The sequence below is a fragment of the Apostichopus japonicus genome, chromosome 21, assembly GCF_037975245.1.
Source record: "Apostichopus japonicus isolate 1M-3 chromosome 21, ASM3797524v1, whole genome shotgun sequence".
Taxonomy (NCBI): Eukaryota; Metazoa; Echinodermata; class Holothuroidea; order Aspidochirotida; family Stichopodidae; genus Apostichopus; species Apostichopus japonicus.
The window spans coordinates 17,378,922-17,399,592 of NC_092581.1; the positions used below are offsets into that span (position 1 = coordinate 17,378,922).

The 20,671-nt window shown below is 36.8% G+C and overlaps 1 protein-coding gene and 1 long non-coding RNA gene across 6 annotated transcripts in view; one reads left to right on the forward strand and one right to left on the reverse strand.

Moving 5' to 3' along the window:
• The window catches only part of LOC139962551 (transcription initiation protein SPT3 homolog), a 63,846-nt gene that overhangs the window by 2,502 nt on the left and 40,673 nt on the right, over nt 1-20,671 (forward strand). For 2 of the 5 annotated variants that reach the window (XM_071962652.1, XM_071962651.1), the window contains exons 1-2: nt 12,144-12,340; nt 17,345-17,445. In XM_071962652.1, coding sequence (XP_071818753.1) covers nt 12,272-12,340; nt 17,345-17,445 — 170 coding nt within the window. In that variant the 5' untranslated portion in view covers nt 12,144-12,271. Of the gene's footprint in view, nt 1-11,745; nt 11,786-12,143; nt 12,341-17,321; nt 17,446-20,671 lie in introns of those variants that run through there. The other 3 variants (XM_071962654.1, XM_071962655.1, XM_071962653.1) reach the window with 3 other exon arrangements.
• Nucleotides 958-8,369, reverse strand: LOC139962554 (uncharacterized). Its single transcript, XR_011791262.1, has 3 exons — nt 8,050-8,369; nt 2,947-3,069; nt 958-1,693 (listed from the first exon to the last, which is right to left on the reverse strand). It is a non-coding gene; the product is annotated as an uncharacterized lncRNA (long non-coding RNA).

Below are 20,671 nucleotides of genomic sequence, written 5' to 3' on the forward strand. Positions count from 1 at the left end.
TACAGTATATATGAGACTATAGACGAACTATTGCACAATAGATTTAACATCCGTTGAAACCGGTTAGTTAGTTGTTTTAGGATTTATAGCTTTTCACTTTGACTTAACAACAAGAGATCGTCTTAACAACAAGAGATCGTCACTATACAATTGACTACCGTACCTTGCTTGCATACTGCTGCCATATAGATAATATATGAACTCAGTGTGAACTCGGAGTTTTGAACTACTTATATATGGAAGACGATGTGCGAGGGCGTACACAGAGTAGTTTCGAGAATACATGGAAAATAAGTTATGGGGGTGGGGGGGGGGGGGATACAGGGCAAATAGGGAACACAGGGTAAATAAGTGATCGGGGGGATACAAGGTAAATAAGTGATGGGGGATACAGGGTAAATATATGATGGGGGGATACAGGGCAAATAGGGAAAACAGGGTAAATAAGTGATGTGGGGATTACAGGGTAAATATGACATGGATGGGGGGGGGGGGGGGGGTTCATGATCTACAGCTCATTATATTAGACATTTTAATCGGAATAATTTGTGTATCGGTTCATATCCTTATAGTGATAGACTAGAGCTATCCTGCCAGTATAGTAGTAGGCCTATACTAGACACGGTTGAACTGTTCGCCTACCAGGTCATTTTGGTTCTTATATATGCTGAGTGCATCAATAACCTGTATGTGAGCGTATGCATGTGGTGCTCGGGCTTGTAAACATGAAATCTCAAGAATCGTAAGGTACAACGATGCAGGCAGGATAGTGGATATACTGATATGGCCCCTATCATTGTTTTTGGTGTTGAATAAATATTCATTAGGGGCGGGGCCAAATGAGATTTTTTGGCTAGAATCAGCTCGGTTTGAGTTAACACTTTGAATCCCTACCGTGATGGTACCTTTTTATTTTGGTGCAGTTCATCTGCATGTTAATGAGTACCATCGGGCGGGCTTTACCAAGATTCACAAATCAAAATAAACATGTGAATCGAGGGATCAAAGTTGTGTATAAGTCATAATCGAGGTAAGATCATGAGGGTCTCCATGAGGCTAAGCTTGTGAAGTGAGAGATATGTAATAACATAAACTGGGACAAACATTGAGGTGTTCAGTTTCAATTAGACTCACTTTAAGTTAATCGTTCTTCTATATAACATAATGACGTCTAGTAACTATCAATTTCATGATTCATATGAATTCAGAAATCAGTTAGGCTAGCTACTATTCCCATGTGAATGGTACAACGCGTATATGTTGTCGTCTTGCTTTTATTAACGACTACCTGCCTATACCTCTGGTAAGTAAGATTTCGAAATATTGTGACGTAAATTCTTTAATTGGATCTCCCTAATGGGACTTCTGAGACAAAAACCAACAGTTATTTACCCGTCACATTGGACCGTCTTTACTCATCTCTCCATGTTTTTCGCCGCTAGCTGTTAGTAAACATTTCCCTTTTTGTTGGGCCTTGTATGTTCCCGTTTCTAGTTAAGACATCATTTGCGGTTAATTAATCGATCTTTTAACAAGGATTTGTTAGAGCCATATGACTTACGTCACAGCCAGTGTTACGGAAGCACGCGTGTCTCCGTATTATGTAGACGTCTGCGTAGTGGGTGTGTTCATCGAAGATTGACGAGAAAAAAAAAACGGCTCGATGACGTCACACGTGAATACCGTGTTGGACCTATACCATGAGTGCAATAAAACAAAAAATCTGTTTTGTTACAGATGTTATTTCATTTAACAGCATTGATTCTGATCGATGTGTCACAATAACTTGTAAAAGAACTATCTCTAATTATAAACTCCAGAAGGATAAAAGAGTTTTGTGAAGCTCGAGTAGGTAGATAAATGCAAATATATTCGAAGGCGTGAGGCCCCCGTGTAGCCCAACATCTATCTATACTGTTTGAATGGTCCGGACATCAACCAATGCTGTTTCGACGACTCACAATTGCGTGCCGTGCACGTCGTAAGGCCATCCTACATTCTTAGAAGCAGCGGATATATGATGGTCTCGTTTACACGTATCAACACACGGATAGTCGGAATCAACAAACATTCACTTCCGGACTGCATTCATCGCGCTACGTCAGCGATGAAAGCGTATACAGTAATAATCAATTTTGCCGAAACAATAACAAACACGCGGCACAGCATTGTAACTTGCATTAATTTGGGTAACTAAGAATTCTTCTTCACTACATAAAATTCATTGTTTTACTCGCCCAGTTCTCACTCTTTTCATGTATATAGCCTAGGCTATATATCATATATACTGTTTCACTGGTAACTATGCATAGGCCTTTATCACATGTAGCTCTCAGCCTGACTGAGGCATCTCGAAAGTTTTTTTGTTACCCTTCAACACCCCCTTCACCGTCCCCCCCCCCCCCGTCACTTATGCATGTGCATAGACGGTATATGGAGTTTCAACTTTTGGGCAATGGCATAGCAAAATCAGACTTGGCGAGTAATCCAAAGTCACTTTATTGTTGAGCGACATCATAATTGTTGCCATTGTAATACTCTACTGAGGTGTATGGAGGGAAGCAATTGAAGCGTGGGCTGGTCACACCCATGAAGCCATAAGACCCCCTTTCCTTTTAATTAACGCACAAAACAAAAGAACATGCACGTAAGCGAGACTAGTCACTCTGCTTGGTAGATGGTTCTGGTTTAATGTTCTTGTATAACTATAGAAGGCGTAACAAAACAGAAAAAAAACTATTATACTAATCATATATGGTGTTACCGAAATGCGTAAGCGCTGACCGAATCCAGGATCACATATATGAACACTGCGTTTGTGTGTGTGTATGTACGTTTGTGCATAATTTGGTACAATATCAAGACTCCTTTTAGTTGGTACGCGTATAGGTGCTGTACTTTTCTGATAATCTACGTAACGACATTATAACGAAGGCCTATACATACCAAGAAATCTGGTGTCATGAAGGTAACGCTCGTCACACTTGATTTAGCATTTTCTTTAAGGGACTTTTGCTGAGATTTTCCTAATCGCTGATTCTTTGTTCTGATTTCAAGTAAATGCACTTCCTGCAAAAAAAAAATCAATAGAAAAACAAACAAACCTATAGCCTTTCATTTGTATCAGCTAACACGTATTGTTTCAGAAAAATGCCTTCTTGTACCATTCACGGTACGTTGTTTGTGAACAGGGCCAAATGTGATCGGGTGAATTTTTCATGCAACATTGGTCAAGAAAAATATCCAAGCGCGTTCCCTAAAGTGTACGATAAACATTTAAAAATGCTGATTTTTCAATCCATTATGGATCATCCTTATCACGCTCAAATTGTACTGTGTTAAAATTGGTTAAAGCTTCCACAAGGTCTTGCCTTAAGTATTGTAGGCATATAACCCCACAATAAATTGTTCATACAAAGAGGAGGCTATAAGTAAACCATGGAATATGTTTCTGACGAAATAAACGATCTGCACTAAAAGAGAGTGCACCCTCTGTCCCCCTCCCCTCCCCCTCCCATCCCACCGACACTCACATATACACATGTGAAGGATGTCAAGTATTCCCAGCAACAGATATAATAACAACATTTTGCTCCATGTATAGTCAATTGTAAAGTCATTCCTCGTTCTAATTATTCACATTTATAGACAATGAATTTGACAAAAAGTTACCTTATGGGAATGACTAAATTCAAGCGCCACAATAAAATTGTTTAGCAGTCTATAGCCTACTTACGAGTTTGACCTCCCTTGACCCGGAAGTAATACATGTTTTCTAAGACGTCCCCGGCGACAAATAAGAACTATCCGACTGCGTGCAACGCAGAAACACCGGTAAAAGTATTGATAGAAATTCTGTTTTTCTAATCTGGAAACTCTCTTCATAAACTCATAGCATAAGTTTGGATCGAAAAAACAAAACCCCAAAAACCACTCGGTACCAAAAAAATTCAGGGAGTGTGGCTTGATTCGGAAATGAGGTTTGTTTTGGAGACGCAATGTTTTGTTAATTGTGTAAATTAAATGACCAGGATTACTGAATCACGTTGCTTTATATCGGTAAAGAAATCAAAAGTGTAGACATGTTATCACAAACGTTATATAATGACTATTATGTCGCGTCGGTTTATTTTGACACATTTCCGCTGTGTTAAAATCAGTAATATTTTATTTCTTCAGTGGAGGCGATGTTAAAATCATCAAGTCAAATTCTTGAGCTAAAACGTCAAAATTTCGTTATGAAATGTCGCAATTTTAGATCATGAAGCCTAAATATGTTCTTGGATAAATGTTTTAGCTGAATGTATCGAAATATTGAGATAAAACTTCGAAAAAATATTCTGGGGTGATACATCTCCCCACCCCCACCCCGTCCAAAGAGAGTAAGCACTCCAGCCGATAGTTGTTTCTATTACTATTGACCTTCTGTATATAGTGGAATAGCTTTACAGCACTAATGCTACATAGGCTCACTTATACTGCGTTAAATCCATTTCCCACCTGATCAATTGCACACATCATTCATTACCACCAGAGATAGATATACATGATATGTGGGATCTCGTACGATGGTATACTATTATCACTGCTCGAGATAAGAAATGCATGTTGCTTATTATGTGATTATTACCGTATATAGCCATAAACCTCCCTTTCTGCAGCACCTTGAAGCGCATATATTGGCTTAGCGGGGGGTGTGGGGGGGGGGGGGTCCTTCTGGATGATCCACATGGTGTAACATCGATCTTACATCAGATGTATCGATTATTAATCCGATGTTCAAATGGCAGCTTTATTTGGATCAACGCTCATATCATGATAGCAGTCTCTTGAATAATCACATCGGCCTATATATAAGGTACAAATCTAACGAAAACAAGGTCGGTGGACTGTTGTGACCGTTTCTTTGATTTAATATCAACTTTGATTGCTTCGAATAATTCTACAAACACACGCAGCCAAAGTACAATCAACTAAGAATGACCTCACGATCCGTGCAGAAGTAAATGGGCATTTAACTATGACCGGTTGAATTATAGGCATTGAAGCAGCCGGTTGACACGACGGCAGGTCGCCCTAACCCCCTCAACCGGAACCTATAAGTTGATGAGATATCTATAACACTATTGTCCTACACATGCAACAAGTGAATTAAACAGTCGCCTGCGGTAATCAGCAATCCTGGTTTATCCAAATACTTTACTTCCAAAACTTATTCCGGGAATCTCGGGTCAAACTCCGCGCTCCGGAAGCTCAATGATTGATGTGTCAATACACTGCACAAAGATCAAATACGTTAACTTAAACGTATAATCTATATCTTAAGTTGATAAACACTCGACTTCATGCCGCTTCCAGTTTCGGACACCAACAAGTGACTGCATTTTGACTCATCCACAGGAATGTTGCTTTGTTTACCCCTTCCAGTATATATGGATACATATGGCCTATGTGGCAGTCGTCCGTGATGTAGCCCAAGTACCCTTTACCAGCGAATTAAAAAAAAAAAAAAAAAAATCGTTTTTAACGGGAATAGGTTCGTCTAGATTTCAGGAATTTATAGTTTTCTCAACATTCCCTGTGTACTGTATCACTTAATAGCGCCTGTATGCGTGGCTTATATATAAATGTAATTAGGGCCTGACGTTTCTTCGCAAAAAAAAAAACAACTTTCAAACTCAGTAACGGTACAATTTATGAAAATAGACAGAAAGTTATTTCGGAACCTTTGAGGAGGATTGGGCAGCATGTCCATTGCTGGAGAATTCGGCAAGTAAATATGCCTCTTAATATGTGATAGGGGGTGGGGGAACATCCACTAATATTTGTAAATATCATTTTCCAGTTAGGTTCAAGATTCAGAACCCTGCCTTGAATTGATCCTCCCATATATGAAAACCCAATTATTTCTTCTTATTGTAATTATAATTGCTCTTATTGTAATTGTTCTTATTTTAATTGTGTTGTAATAAGAATAAGGTATAAATCCTGTTCGAACAATGGCATAAGGTTCAAGTTCAATGAGGTTGTAAATACATGCACATAACTCCGAGTCGCGAGTGTGGAGTGGGGATTGGGGTTGGCGTGTGGTTACCCATGGTGACCGACGGTAACCGATAGTCTATATATATATATATATATATAGGTAAAGTCGGAAATGAAAGGTCAGAGGTCAACGGTGCAATGAAACTTAAAGTGACTTTTTTTTCTGTTTATACAAGAACAAAATGTTGAGCTGAAGGCATACAACCTGATCAAAATACATAACTACAATGGTCACGAGGTCAAAGTTCAGAGGTAGAAAGACACTTGCTGTTTTGTTCGGTGTGGAGTGAATATTTAAATATTCTATTTAATTGTGTAGTCCCGGCCGGACGATCAGTTCGTGAATTGTGTTTGTGATGCGATGTACAACTATAAGGTCGGGTCGCCCTCTTTATCACCATCTATTATTTGCATATTTAGGTTAGAACTTTCATTTTGGGTGGATGCATCACTCTTATATCGAAATCTCTCAGTACCGTACGTGATAAGTAATATATAGTTATATGACAGGGGAAAACGGTAAAAGAATTAGGGCGGTTATACAACTGCAGACTGGCAATTGAAAAGCGGTGGTAGGAAATGTTTAGGTCGTTAACTGTTTTGCTATGACTTGTGATGTTTAGCTTCAGTGTAAATCCGGAAGGTTTTGGAAATAAAGGCGGATACAATTCGCTTGTTTGTAAACTCTGCATGGCATAGTTGCCATCTCATAATTGTAGTAAACAGGCAGCTAATACAAATATTGTGCAATAGCCAGATATCACGAAACCCGTTGCACTTACGTTAGCACTCAAGTCAGGTATCATACCTCAACCTATACATATAAGATATATTGATCGGTTCCGCGTCGTAATGACGATACATGAATATTCAACGTTTATTCACATTGACAATATGAATAAACGTTGAATATTCATGTCTCGTCATTTGATATGTATACCACAAACAACCGTTTAATCATATAATCTCTAAAAATAAAACAAGCGGGCCATCCATGGAGTTGCAGATCTCATCATCTCCTCCATTACGGAAGTGATTGCTGGGTTACAGTGGATGCATCTGGTTGCCATCTTTGTTAATAGGCTGGAATCCAATTTTTCCAACGTATAATGTAGTTTAAAGTTTTCTACTAAAGTTTAGTAGAAAACGATATTACCTTACCATCACTGTTGTTTCATGCCAGCATGCGAGCAATGTTGACATGCAGAAAATGGCTAAAAATCCAAGTTTTGGTTTTTTCGACCTTTGACCTCTGTTTCTATACGACACTGTATATATATATATATATATATATATATATATATATATATATATATATATATAATATATATATATATATATATATATATATATATATATATATATATATATATATATATATATATATATGTATATATATATATGTATATATAGCCTATATATAGCCTATATAGCCTATATATAGCCTATATATATCTTTATAGATATATAACGATTCGGGATAAAGTGTCTTGTAGTGTTTCTGTTATATATATTTTACATAAATCATTACATGTGTTATTAATCGAATTTCCATAGCTCCTTACACGTACGGCACTGTTGTCTAGTTTTCATACGGTAAAGGGGGATGCCTTACCGAATTTGCCTCGTATCACCAGGCTACTGCCATTTATAATTACATTTCTCTGCAGTGTGACAACATATATATAGGACGGCTAAGTTTAATGTGAAAATTATATATGTTTGCATCTCAACTATAATAATGAAAGTGCAGATCATTTTCACGTCATGGTTTCAGTCATTTCACCCAGATATATAGTACGGGTCCGAAGTTTCCAAATGCCGCCATAAGAATATATTTTAATGGAGGGTTTTATCAATTCTACACCAACGACGAGATTAAAGTAACCATGCTATACTGGGAAAACTGTATAGTAGTAGGGTTCAAAAGTACACTCACCTAAAATACACGGAGTAGGGTTCTTTTTTTTTCAAAATGACATTGCCAGAGAAAATTGAACTTACTCACACGGGTGATATCCATCGAGCATCAAAGGCATTGAATTTGGGCTAATTCTTCATCTGTTTGGATAATATCTATAATCGGTAACGCCTCAGGGTCGATATAAGAAAAGCATTGTCACTACTATTGGAATGAAACTCCTGGACAATTATTCATGTGCACGGGGCTCATGGTTGATCCCGAACTTGACTCATGCAGGAAAACCGTTTCTCTGGAATAACTTGGGCAAATGATTATTATTATTCTTCTTCTTTATATTATAATGGCCTTTGGAGGTTTTTTATATTATATAACGCTTTGGGAAAAGTGCAAACGACCTTATACTGGAGGAAGGAACCATGCATGTCAGGACGGAAACACCAGGACATTAATGTCAACATGCCTATAATGGTTATTTATTTTACGATGGAAGTAGTATAGTTAATCAAACTGCTTTCTTCGCCTGAGGTTAACAGTGTAACATAAATGCCTGTGTATGGTTTACGATCCAACAAGAATCGTCACGTTTCTCTCAGAACTCCTTGTAAGGTATATATATATATATATATATATATCTATATATATATATATATATATATATATATATATATATATATATATATATATATATATATTTATGTATATAGAGAAATTCGGGTTCACTGTGCCTGAGTAGCGATGTTTGAAGCGGGCTTATGCTACTCCCTTGAGTTGTAGCGGGCCCCAATGCTAAGACAAATTCGTCAGAAATGGCACAAAAACTTGGCTCATGCTAACTTGGCATCCTGCATCTCGAACCCACACCCACCTCCATACCCGGATATGGACCTTTTGCCCAGTTTGACCCAGGACAAAAACTAGATTACTCTCAGCCATGCTGTTTCGTTAGAAACTTAAAACTGTGTACATTGTACAAAGCTTTGGAAGTAAGTTATGATCCTATGTACACTTGTAAGGAGACACAGATATGATTTGCTCAACTCTATGATTAAGACGGCGGTGTATCTGTCGGACGCACGCACCAATTCCAATTAAAGTCAATCTATATCTTGGAATATAACAGGAGAGTTATGAACTTCAAGTGAACTACGGTATCCAGCGGTGAGGTGGGGGGGGGGGGGGAGTAGACCCTCCCTTTTAACCCCATACAAAAGTTACTTGCACAACCTTGCGTGTTGACCTAATTATATATTGGCTTACCTATATATTAATAGCCTATAAATATGCCCCAGAATGCACCATTTCACCGTGTTTAATTGTTATATTTTAGTTTCAGTATACGGTTGCATCAACAAAGATATATACAAACAACATTTATGTGTCCATCTGTGCCCCAAAAATATGATCTTTTTGTTTTTCATTTATCATTCTATTTTCTGGATATTTCAAAACATTTACATAATGACGTCATTAAAGACATTAAAGTACAGTATATATGTACATAATGATAAGAATAAAAATTATATGGTATACTTTTACCTTTACCCATTGTACAATATGTTACATGTAAAGGGAGAATACCGGAGTACAAAAATATTAATATTAAGTTCAATTATAGTGAAATCCAGATCAGCATTAAACAGCGTTTATAGAAAGCAGCATGTAACTTGTTTTGGTCTGTGACAGAGAGAGATAATTTATTGAATGCAAACCATACATTCCGTGTTTGTACTTCATTGCCTATAAGACTATATATAGTACGTCTATATATGTTATCGTAAAGTATCGCAAAAAAATCTAGAATACAAAGTTCACTATAGTTTGGATGTCATTAATGTACAGGATAAAAAAATTCGCGCAAGGTTTAGACCCTTGAGGTTAACCGCATACTACATTTAAGTTATCTGAATTGAATCTGATTGGGAAATACTGCTTTCTGTTGGCGAAATGAGCCAACTATGAACTGTACCACCAAAACATTACATATAGGCTAGTATTCAAGTATGCTAAGTAACAAACGCCGGTCTTTTGTGTTCAAATCCATTCAAAATAAAAAAAAACGCAAACAACAATATTTCGTTTTATTATCCAGTGACGCAGCGGTTTTTATGTTTCTACTTTTTTCACAGACATTCATGAGTGTTAAAATAAATAGATAATAAAATGTCTCAGTTTGTTTGATAACTACATTTAAAGAGACAGTGTTTATTGAAATTTGATAATAGGTGACCATAATATGAATTTCTAGCATATTTTGGATGCAATATATGATTACCTTTAAGTAAGTCGAACATTAGCGTATAGGTTTCTATATCCAGGTGTTTATTGGTTGGGTTATAAAGCATTGTTTTATAACTTGTCACCATTCCAATCATTCCACATGAACAAAATAATAATCTAACCTTTAAATTCCCAATTAGCTAATTGTTTTGTAAAATAGTATTTACATTTGACACCACATTATGTCTTACGTCTTTGTCACTGAAGTTTATGTTGAATTTGACAGGTTGAATAAAATTTTCTTAGCGTTAAGCTAACCATCCGAATCGATTCATCAGCCTTCTATAGTAGGACTATGTCATAAACCAAAACTGGTGTAATACTAATAGAATTGTAAATTGTAAAAAAAAAATGGTATTTTTTTTTGTATGAGGTGTCATATCTAGTTAATAAATATATGTGTATGTTTTATGACGTACCCAAAACTTCAATTATTCCAAACTAATATTGCAGTATTGACAACATAAAAGTACATATAACATTTAAAGCTGAATTCTGTTGGGGGAGGGGGGTGGGTGTGTGCAGTGTGCACCCCCCTTCAACCTCACACGAAAATTCCAAAATTGTTATTAAGCACAGTTTAGACATAATTACCTAATGTTATGTGTAAATGTGTCTCAGAATACACCACCTATAATTTATTTTCAGATTGAGGAGAGGGGGGGGGGGGGGGAGCTTCATCGAACATGAAATAATGGACAAACTTAAAGTTTGTATATTTACAGAGGGGAGGAGGGAGGGATGAAGATATCTCAAAGAGTAATTTTTTAACTGACATTTGCACCAAATTATAGTTATGAAACCGTAGCTCAAAGGTGTTGCAGGTGTGGGTGGGTGGGGGTGGGGGTGGCGTCGGATTGTTTGAAGCATGGCTGCAAACAGTTGTAATGTTGTATATGATACAGTGTACCAAAACAAGGAAAATTTAACTGTAGACAGGCTTCAGTATTTGTATTATATCTTTGAAAGCTCCTTCATTGCGAAATCGACCATGACTTCACCCCCTCAGTCTAGACTCGATTGTTAGTACCAATCCATTGTTTATAAATTCTATAAGCACAACCTGTACCCTTTTGAATGTGTTTCTGGGGCATGGGTGGCCATGAATAACTCCCATATTTTGATCGATGGTACCCTGATAATCAAAGCTTTTTTTTCTTCAAAATGAAATATATATTAATAGGAAATGAAACAGTTATTGATATACAATTACATGGGCAGATAACAGTGATTTGTATTGGCTTGCAACTGCAACACATCAAACAGTAATTTTGTGTCTGTATTTGTCCTTAATCATGAACACGGTGAGTTAATTCTGCGACTTCGGATACCGTGTTGCATTGCAAATTTGCAGAAGATAAAAGATAAACTTGTAACGAGCGCAAAATCAGAGGACCGCGCGTATAGAACTTTGCTTTGATCATGGAGCTATAATAGCTCCATGCTTTGATTAACCGGCAAAGGTGGAAGAGATTGCTAACCTTTGTGCGACCATGGGAATGGGGACGAAGAAGGGGTGATACAGAGGAAGCGACTATTGTTTGTTTATTTATAAATTAGAAGTGTCTTAATTTATGATAGTCAAAAAGAACACTTTTTCCTTTAAATGAAACTAAAGAGTGTACTTTTGTTATTTAAAATTGAATAAGTATAGGCCTCATCGAAAGTGCCCTGTTGTTGGAATCTGTATTCATTTACAGAATTTGTGGCACAGAGCACATCTGTTCAATCTCGCTTGGAGTTTTTTTTAGGTTGTTTTCTTGCTTCGAAGCCTGGTCCCTCTACCCCCTTTCCTACCATAATGTTGAATTCTCTTCCGCCGCTTCTGGCCCATGACCTAACCTTGTTTATATGTATTAGTAGCTCGGCAGATCCTTCCTGTACGCATGCGTATGAGCCCATTCAGTCAGGTTTGCAACAAAATGTCAGCCTACAGCTGTTTACATGTATGCGAAATAAAAACTGAGACCTAGGACTGTAGGAGGCCTAGTTAGCTGACAGTTGAATGCCGCTACATATCACAATATGACAAAACAAAAAGTCAAGTTGAAGAAGAGTGATAAATCTACCGGGGCAGGTGGACCAGATTCCAGAGTACGTAATAGTGGTCGACTTAACATCCGTCTATCTTACTCTTAATGATATCCTTATGCCTAAAAAACAGCGAATGCCCAACTTAGGCTTAGGAAATTCCTAGGCTAGCGGTCTAGTAGTACTAAGTTAGGGTAGAAGGCCCAGGCTAGGCTGTTTTCAACCTACACTCGTATTATTTCTGGAACGTCACTAGACTGTAGTCTAACTTCGGATAGGACTGGTACTGGTAGACCTACTTTATCCTAATGGTCAATGGTCGTACTTGTTTAGTATTCTGAGATAGCCTAGTAAGAGCCTACTGCAATGATATGTCATACTCAGAGTCATAGTATTGTACTTTTACTAAGTTGTAGCCTAGGTCTGAGTACTCTGAGGCTGAGCTTAGTTATTACCACTAGCTCTATGTAACTAGTGTCACCCTTCTTGTAGGCCTAGCCTACTGGAAAATGGATTAAGTCCAACTTAAGTATGTGTGTATTTTAGATCCTCCTGCAAGCAGGAACTCGCGAAGAAGCCATCATCAATTGGCTTATCAAAGCCACAAGCTGACCGAAGTCAGTCTCTTAGATTCATGTTCAGTGTCCATGTATATGAATTGTCAATTGTCAACAGCTCTGTAACTGGACGACATACATTAATCTTGGAGTGACTCGAACTCGGGACCTTTTGATTGAAAGGCACTGACGTTAACCACTGAGCTTGGTACTGGTACTTTGGTAGCCTGACTCATACCTAGATTTACACAAAAAGTTACTGTTCAATTTGTATTCAATCCTACTTAGTATTGTGGGGTAATATGGTGGTATGATCTAGTAGTAAGAGCACAAATATTCTTTTAATGGTTGTAGTCATGACAATGCTTCTGTTTTTGCTTTATGATTTAGTTTATACTTGAACTACACGATTCCATTGAAATTTGATCAGTTAGGCTGGAATAACAAAAGGCATGTACTTGTAAATTTTATCAAGTTAGATAATTACTATGCTACCTGCATGCTTTAAAGTTTGTAGTGCTAAGTCCAAAAAGTAGGTTAAGTGCTACAAATTGATGTGACATCTTTTGAGTTCAACCGTATCAATTCTGTTTGTTTTCATGAAGGCTGTGCATAATAAATGAAAGCTTCCATTACAACAAGTTGTAACAATTTGACATAGCAAGTACAGTGTCTATCAGGGCATTTGCATACATGCAAAACTACTGAATACTGCCATGTAAGCCTTTTAAACTGATAATTTGATATCTATGGCTATTGTTGTATTCCTATAGTCTAGACCAAATAGAAGGTCTAGATGTAATTGCTAGCCTAAACAGGTACTGGAATACTGTAGCCTAACTTCGGACAGGCCTTGTAGGACTACAGCAGGGTAATATTTACTTAGTATTGTGAGTTAGTATTTAAGCCTATTCGACTGATATCTTGTCAAATTCTTAGGTCCTACAGGTCTTACATGTTGTCTAGTATATTGGTAGAATGCTTAGGCATGTACTATAGTAGTGGTAAATTTATTTCTGAAGTAGGATGGAAACGTTTCTTTTATTTTCAACTTCAGTATTTCATCTTTCCATTTATAGTTATAGAACCACTTAGGCCTACCATTAGACAACGTCTGATGATAGGTGCCTGGTGTTAAAGAGTGGATTAAAATTCGAAAACTTCAACAGAAATGATTGCAGCTTCTTGCTCATTTTGATACTTAAAAGGTCCAGCCTTGTCCTATGAGCATATGTTTTGCCTTGCCAAACAAACTGCCAGTTCCCCAAAATTCAGAATTTTCACCATTAATTTAAGAAATCATGGGACAGGGATGTGCACATTTTGTGGATTGTGTATCCGTTGCGATTGGCTGAATGACATATCATGACAGTAGTTCAATGCTGTTTTATACTTTTTCATGTGGCTATAACCAAACTTTTGCAGACGTGTTTGGTAGTGATCAATGGTAGGTGCCAGGGCTCGAAATAAGCCAAGGCCAGTGAGGCCACTGGCCTCAGTGCCCTTGGAGTTGGCCTTGGTGCCCTATTCACTGGCCCTGGTAACTGGCCTTGGTGCCCTGGTCAATATGCTCATATGCACAACAGTAAATAACCTGTCCTGAGGCCAAACTGGCCTGCCCTAAAAATAACGAAATTCGAGCCCTGGTAGGTGCCCGAAAAATTCTCAGCATATTGCCCAAATTTTCACCCAAAAATTTGAAAAACACTTTGCAAATTATTATTCTTTCAGTAGATGCTCGAAATATTCTCAGCATATTGCCCGAATTTTCACCAAAAAATTGAAAAACATAGCAAATTATTATTCTTTCAGTAGATGCCCGAAAAATTTTCAGCATATTGCCCGAATTTTTACCAAAAAAAGATGAAAAACACTGCAAATTCTTCTTCTTCCAGTAGGTGCCCGAAAAATTCTCAGCATATTGCCGGAATTTTCACCAAAAGATATGGTTGGGGGCTGCAGCCCCCCCCCCAGCCCCCCGCCTCCTACGCCTATGACAGTGGTTAAAGTGATTACGTGCATTTCACAAAAGGAAATACATGAGATAATATTTGATCTTATATTTTTTTCTTATTTTTCAATGTACCACCGGTGTTGCTCATGGATTAAATATATCATTTGATGACTGAAAATGACAGTGATAGTATTTAAAACCAACGGAAACAGCGTAAAAAGGGTATTATTTTGAAAACAGTTTTGAACCATGCCTACATGTGAGTTTAGTAATGAATATATGCAAAACTAAACAGCAATGGTGTCACCGGTGTAGCACATGCAAAGTACTCAAGTTTTAGTTTTAGATTCTAAACTTGTTAAAATATTCAATTGGAAGCCACTCAACGTCAAGTTGTAATCCATAAGCTTCTCCCACATTCGTGGTTGCGTAGCCTTGTAAAAGTAACTGCCTCACGGCCTGTATGTATATTTATAGCCTTATGGTCGGTCAGCAGTTTTCCGTATTGATAATGGTAATGCATTGGTATGGTATGCATACAGTTCATATATATACATACAACACATTAATCCTGTTAGATAGTAGTAGGCTGTAGTAGTAGTGATACCGGTTATTTCCTCTGCACTGAATTATTCCTATGCGCTAGGTTTATATCACAGGACAACTACTCTCATATCATAGGACTTTGGAAGCGAGAATATTGCCGAATTGGTATGGTATGCATACGGTACATATATAAATACAGCACACTAATCCTGTTAGATAGTAGTAGGCTGTAGTAGTAGTGATACCGGTTGTTTCCTCTGGACTGAATTATTCCTATAGATGCGTTTATATCACAGGACAACTACTCTCATATCATAGGACTTTGGAAGCGAGATTATTGCCGAATTGAATATACAATATATGATAAGTCGGTGTTCCTTTGATCAGCTTCATCGAACGTCAGTTAGAACTTGAGCTAACCATTACTATTAGTACTAGCAGGGCCTATGTCTTAGTATGTTATTGGTAGCCTAGTCAGAGACCTAGTTCTAATATAAGATATGCTGTTTAAGTGTTAGGCCTAATCAGAGAAAGATTGTCAAGATTATCGAAGATCTGTGATATTATTATGTGTGACCATAAGCCAGGTTTTGCTAGCTGTATCGACGATCGGCTGTTCTTTAAGCATGAAGAGCTTCGATGGTACTGACATATGCATTATAGTGCATTCTAATTGGCTTGTTTAGGTCAAGACACACATTGTAACAGAATACATGAATAATATCTGTCTCCAGTGGATACATTTTTTGATATTTTCGATCATTAATTTCTCAATTAATGAAACGTTTAGGCCAAATTAGCTTGGTGAAGCCTCATATTGCATGGTTCGTTAGATCAGCAGCTTAAACGAAGTTTATTTTTCTTGAAAATGAACAGTTGTATGTATTTGCTTTAGTAAAATGCACGGAATCACTTTAAAATGTAAAGAGTGAGCAAAACTTATACAAAAACATTTTGGTAGGAGTCAATGGTAGTTTGAGGTACACAGAGTTTTAAATGTAAATCTTTAATAGCTCAATGTCTAAAGAATCGTAACTCAACTTTTGATGGAGGTCAAAGGTCAATTGAGATCAGTAGAGGTCAAAGCATGAAACTTGTAAACAAGCAGGGAAATCATAAGTAAATGGTCCTTATTGATTTGAGTCAAAAGTCAGCAAAGTTCAAAAATGTATCTTATCTTGTATTTGAAAAAAGGATCACTTGGACAAAGATGTGCAAATAGTTGACATTTACACGAGAACAGGTTAAAACACCTGAAATGCTTGAAATGTTAGTGGCTGAATCCTGTTAACAAGTTGCCGTACTAGGGTTTTAACTGCATTCAAGTGATACTCAAGGACTTGGCAAATAATATGACAATTATATTGAGAGGAAAAAAAATTCCACATTTGATAATCCCATCTCAATATCTGGATCCTATCTTGACACGGTTGATTGAATGTAGGCTACTTTCACCATAGCTCCATGCTTTCACTACCTAAACCTTTGAATTTACTTCCCTTGATTCCTCTAGGGAATGGATCACAGTAAGTGACCTGTGATTTCATCATCACACTAGATATTCATCAATAGCTTTTCTTTCCTGTTATAATCTTTTATTGCTGATTTATGCTTGAAATGTGATCATACGTTTGGAATGTTTGCTTTATAACTTGTTCATCAAAACACTGCATTTTTTTTGTGGTACTAATATTATATTCCTCTGTGAATAAGTGAATAAAGAGGAAACAAAAGCATTTTTCAGCTGAATTGGTGTGATGACATCATTCACGTTGCTGTTGCCAAATTATGGGATAATACCACCTTATCTGCAATACGGAATACTATGAGGATATAGTTGTAATTAACCAATCAACTTCGGTCACTGGAAATTCCCTTTTATCAATGCAGGATTTTTGTATTATGCCAAGTAACTGCTGGAAGAATCATTAACTATAGTTTTTGGATGCAACCCAAATACAATTAACATATTGATTATTAATTACAGGCCTATTTTCTTGTATCTTTCAGGGAAGAGATGCAGTTTACAGAAGATATGAGGAGAGTCCTGCCGGTAATTCAAAAAACCTCCACAGTAAAGTTTCGTTTGTGCCTGAAGTACAAAGTATGATGTAAGTCAACTCTTAATCATGCCATCGTAAATATTTTACTCTCCCTTTACGAGCATGCCCTATGCATTTTTTTCATTTTTTTTTCATTTTCATTTTCATTTTCATTTATTGTTTCTTTTCATAACAACATATAAGTAGAAAAAAACAATCAGTTTACAGAATGTTATGTTAACAGTATACGTCGTGAAAAGGGAATTGTTCTGTAAAATCCTGGAGGGCTTAATGAGAGCAAACTCCCTGAATGTAACAGAACCAAAAGCAATACATTCATTTACATAACAGACAAAAACAGGTTATGTAGCTTAACTAGATCACAATACCAATCCCTCCCCTCCTCATCCCTTCCCCACCACCAATCTTCCCCCCCTCAAAAAAAAAAAAGAAGATACAAAGAGGAAATTTTCAAAATTTCTTAGCTTTCAAGATGATCAAGCTGAAAATTGGGGTCACCAAGCACAAAAAGGTTTGAATATTATGACTGTATTACATATTTCTTACATAAAACTCCACAAAGTAACTCACAATCACAATCAGTTTCTTTAAAATTCTCATCTGTCCTGGACTCTAATCTATTAGTACTTTGTATATTACATTATTATTTGCCAAGCATTACTGTAAACTACGGTCAGTGAAATAAGTTTGCCTCTCGTTCATAAACGTCACTGTTGCCATGGCAGTGTTCCATGGTGTCAGACACTCAAAGCATTCCATCTCATATCAGAATGCCAGTATTCTCAGAAAGGAGAATTTTTTCCTTCTCAGAGGTGTCCCTCAAAAATTGTGAAATTTATGTAAGCGAGCTGGGTCGTTTGTTTGAGATTTGGAAAAACTTTGGAGATATTCTGCAGAAAGGTGTTCAAGATGTAATATAACCAGCCAATGTTTTAAAAGTACTATGCTCAGCGGTACAGTGGTAATATTTGGAAATAACATTAACAAAAAACTTTTGATGGAATTGTTTGAGCCAGGGAGATGAAATGTTCTGGAAAGACTATTTAAATGTGATTTGCATGTTATCACTGAGTATGAACATCCCAGCATCGGTCAAATAGCTAACATGGATGTTCAAATTCACCTTGTTTTGTACAGGGTTATTTTGTAATCAGATTACAAACACACATTCCCCCCTCTGGCTGGTCTCTCTCTCTCTCTCTTAGGAATGATTTATTAGTTTCATTGATTGATCCAGGTAATTTATGGACACAAAGTAACTAAAGAAATCTCTAACATTAACTTAGCTGTGGTTTTACTGTGGGCTGCATCTTGGACTTGTGAACTTAGTCTGAACTTTGTTATTTACTACAGGAGCTCTCTTCCCTCTGTGTACTCTGTATATACTACTAGGTGCCTAAGTGACTTCCTAAATGATGTGGTTTGGGTCTAGGCAGCCATCTAAACCTATTTTTGACTCTTTTTTTGTTTGTATTGCCCCGTCTGATACTGATATCATACATTCATAGATTTGTTGTCTAGATTTTATGGACATTGCAGAATGTTGCTCGTATCCTCAGCGAGTGCATAAGTTGATGTCACCGTTAGTAGCAAATCACTGCTAACATTGAAAGATATATAGCAATGTTTTTCATTCACTTGCTGGATGAAAATTGATCTCTTAGGGGGAAAAAACATGTTTGTATTGTTTTGGAAATTTTAGCCTGTGGCTTACATTAGGCATTTGGTGTAGTCTAATGGAGCATCAATTGAAATAAATAATGTTTATGATAGATTACCATAAAATATCAAGGTTGGTTTATTAAACCTTTCAAGTAATTCACTGTTATGTGTTTCTGTGAAAAGTTGGGGCTGAGATGATCTCCCATTTCCTTGAATTCTTATCAAGTTTGCTGACTGATAAATAACATGGCTCACTGATTGGAGAGTATTTTTTTTTTTTCATGTTTTCTAGTAGTTTTTAGCACTTGATTTACTGCGCTCATCTCTACTATTCTACTTTCCCATCTAACTAGCCTACGAACTGGTAAGGAGAAGGGAATGAGGGCGCTGTGCTAAAATGTTACCAGTTGATAGGCTAGTTAGATGGGAAAGTGCAGAAGTAGAGCCAAGACAGGTAAGTATTGCTGTGTTGTTTATCTGGTTAACATGTGTACTTAGAGTTTTATCTATGTTGTCGTCGTTTATGGTAATGATAAGATAAAACATCCTTCAGAAGTGGAAGGTCGTGCGGGAATGGGTCAAAGGTCATAGGTTTACTCCGCTCATAAAGTCCATAGTAGAATTTGAGACAGGAATGTATTGTTGTTTGTAATTTTTATATTAAAAATTAAATTAAAACAAACACTTTGGGTGATAATCTTTAAATGATAGGCCTACTATGCCTTCATCATCTACACTAACTCAGAGAATATTTATGTGTAAATCGTGGCTTTTCTCTCTGTTGTATGTATCTTAGCTCTGGAATGAATTAGTCTACAATAGTGGTGTCTGAACCTTCCTTGTGGTTTAAAGAGGAGTTGAAGGTGGCAAGATCGGTGCTATTTTAGATTTCAGGTCGTTGACCCACCAGAATTACTCACGCTAGTAGTAACTTCCACTATATAGATATGATCACTCCCTGATTACTCTGTCATATTTCAAGTCATTCCTTTAACCTATTAAACAATTAATGGTTCCAATGACCTTTTCAACTTCAGAATCTAGTTGTCTCCAAAACTTAGTATTTTGGTTCTGTCAAAGGCATGGCTGTAAACGTGAGGTTTACCTCAACTTTGTCAGTCACAAACTTTGTGGTGAAAGTGTTTGAATTGGTGTCTTGAACTTGAGCAATGTTATTATATGTTATGCTAGATGCTTTTCAACTATTTGGTGTAAAGGTAAATAGTATAGACAAAGCAAAGAACTTAATGTATAATTGTTTTGGTATTGGGGTCTTATCATCAATATAACCCTAAACACATTGTCAGCAGTATTATAAAGTACGTGTTGCTTGACAAAGGAAGCCAAGTGCTGGCAGTGAAATTAAGTATTTAAAGTACTTTTTAAATTATGTACTTTTTATTTGTAATGTATTGTGAGTATTATACAATTTACTTAATATTTGAGTTGAAACAAATTACAACTACTAAACTATTTTAAACATAACTGTTTTAGTATTGGTATTTTTTCATCAACATAAACCTATTCACACTGTTTGTAGTATTAAGTAAGTATTGCTTGTCACAGTAAGCCACTGTATTGTACCCATGCCTTGAACACCCTTCCCACACCT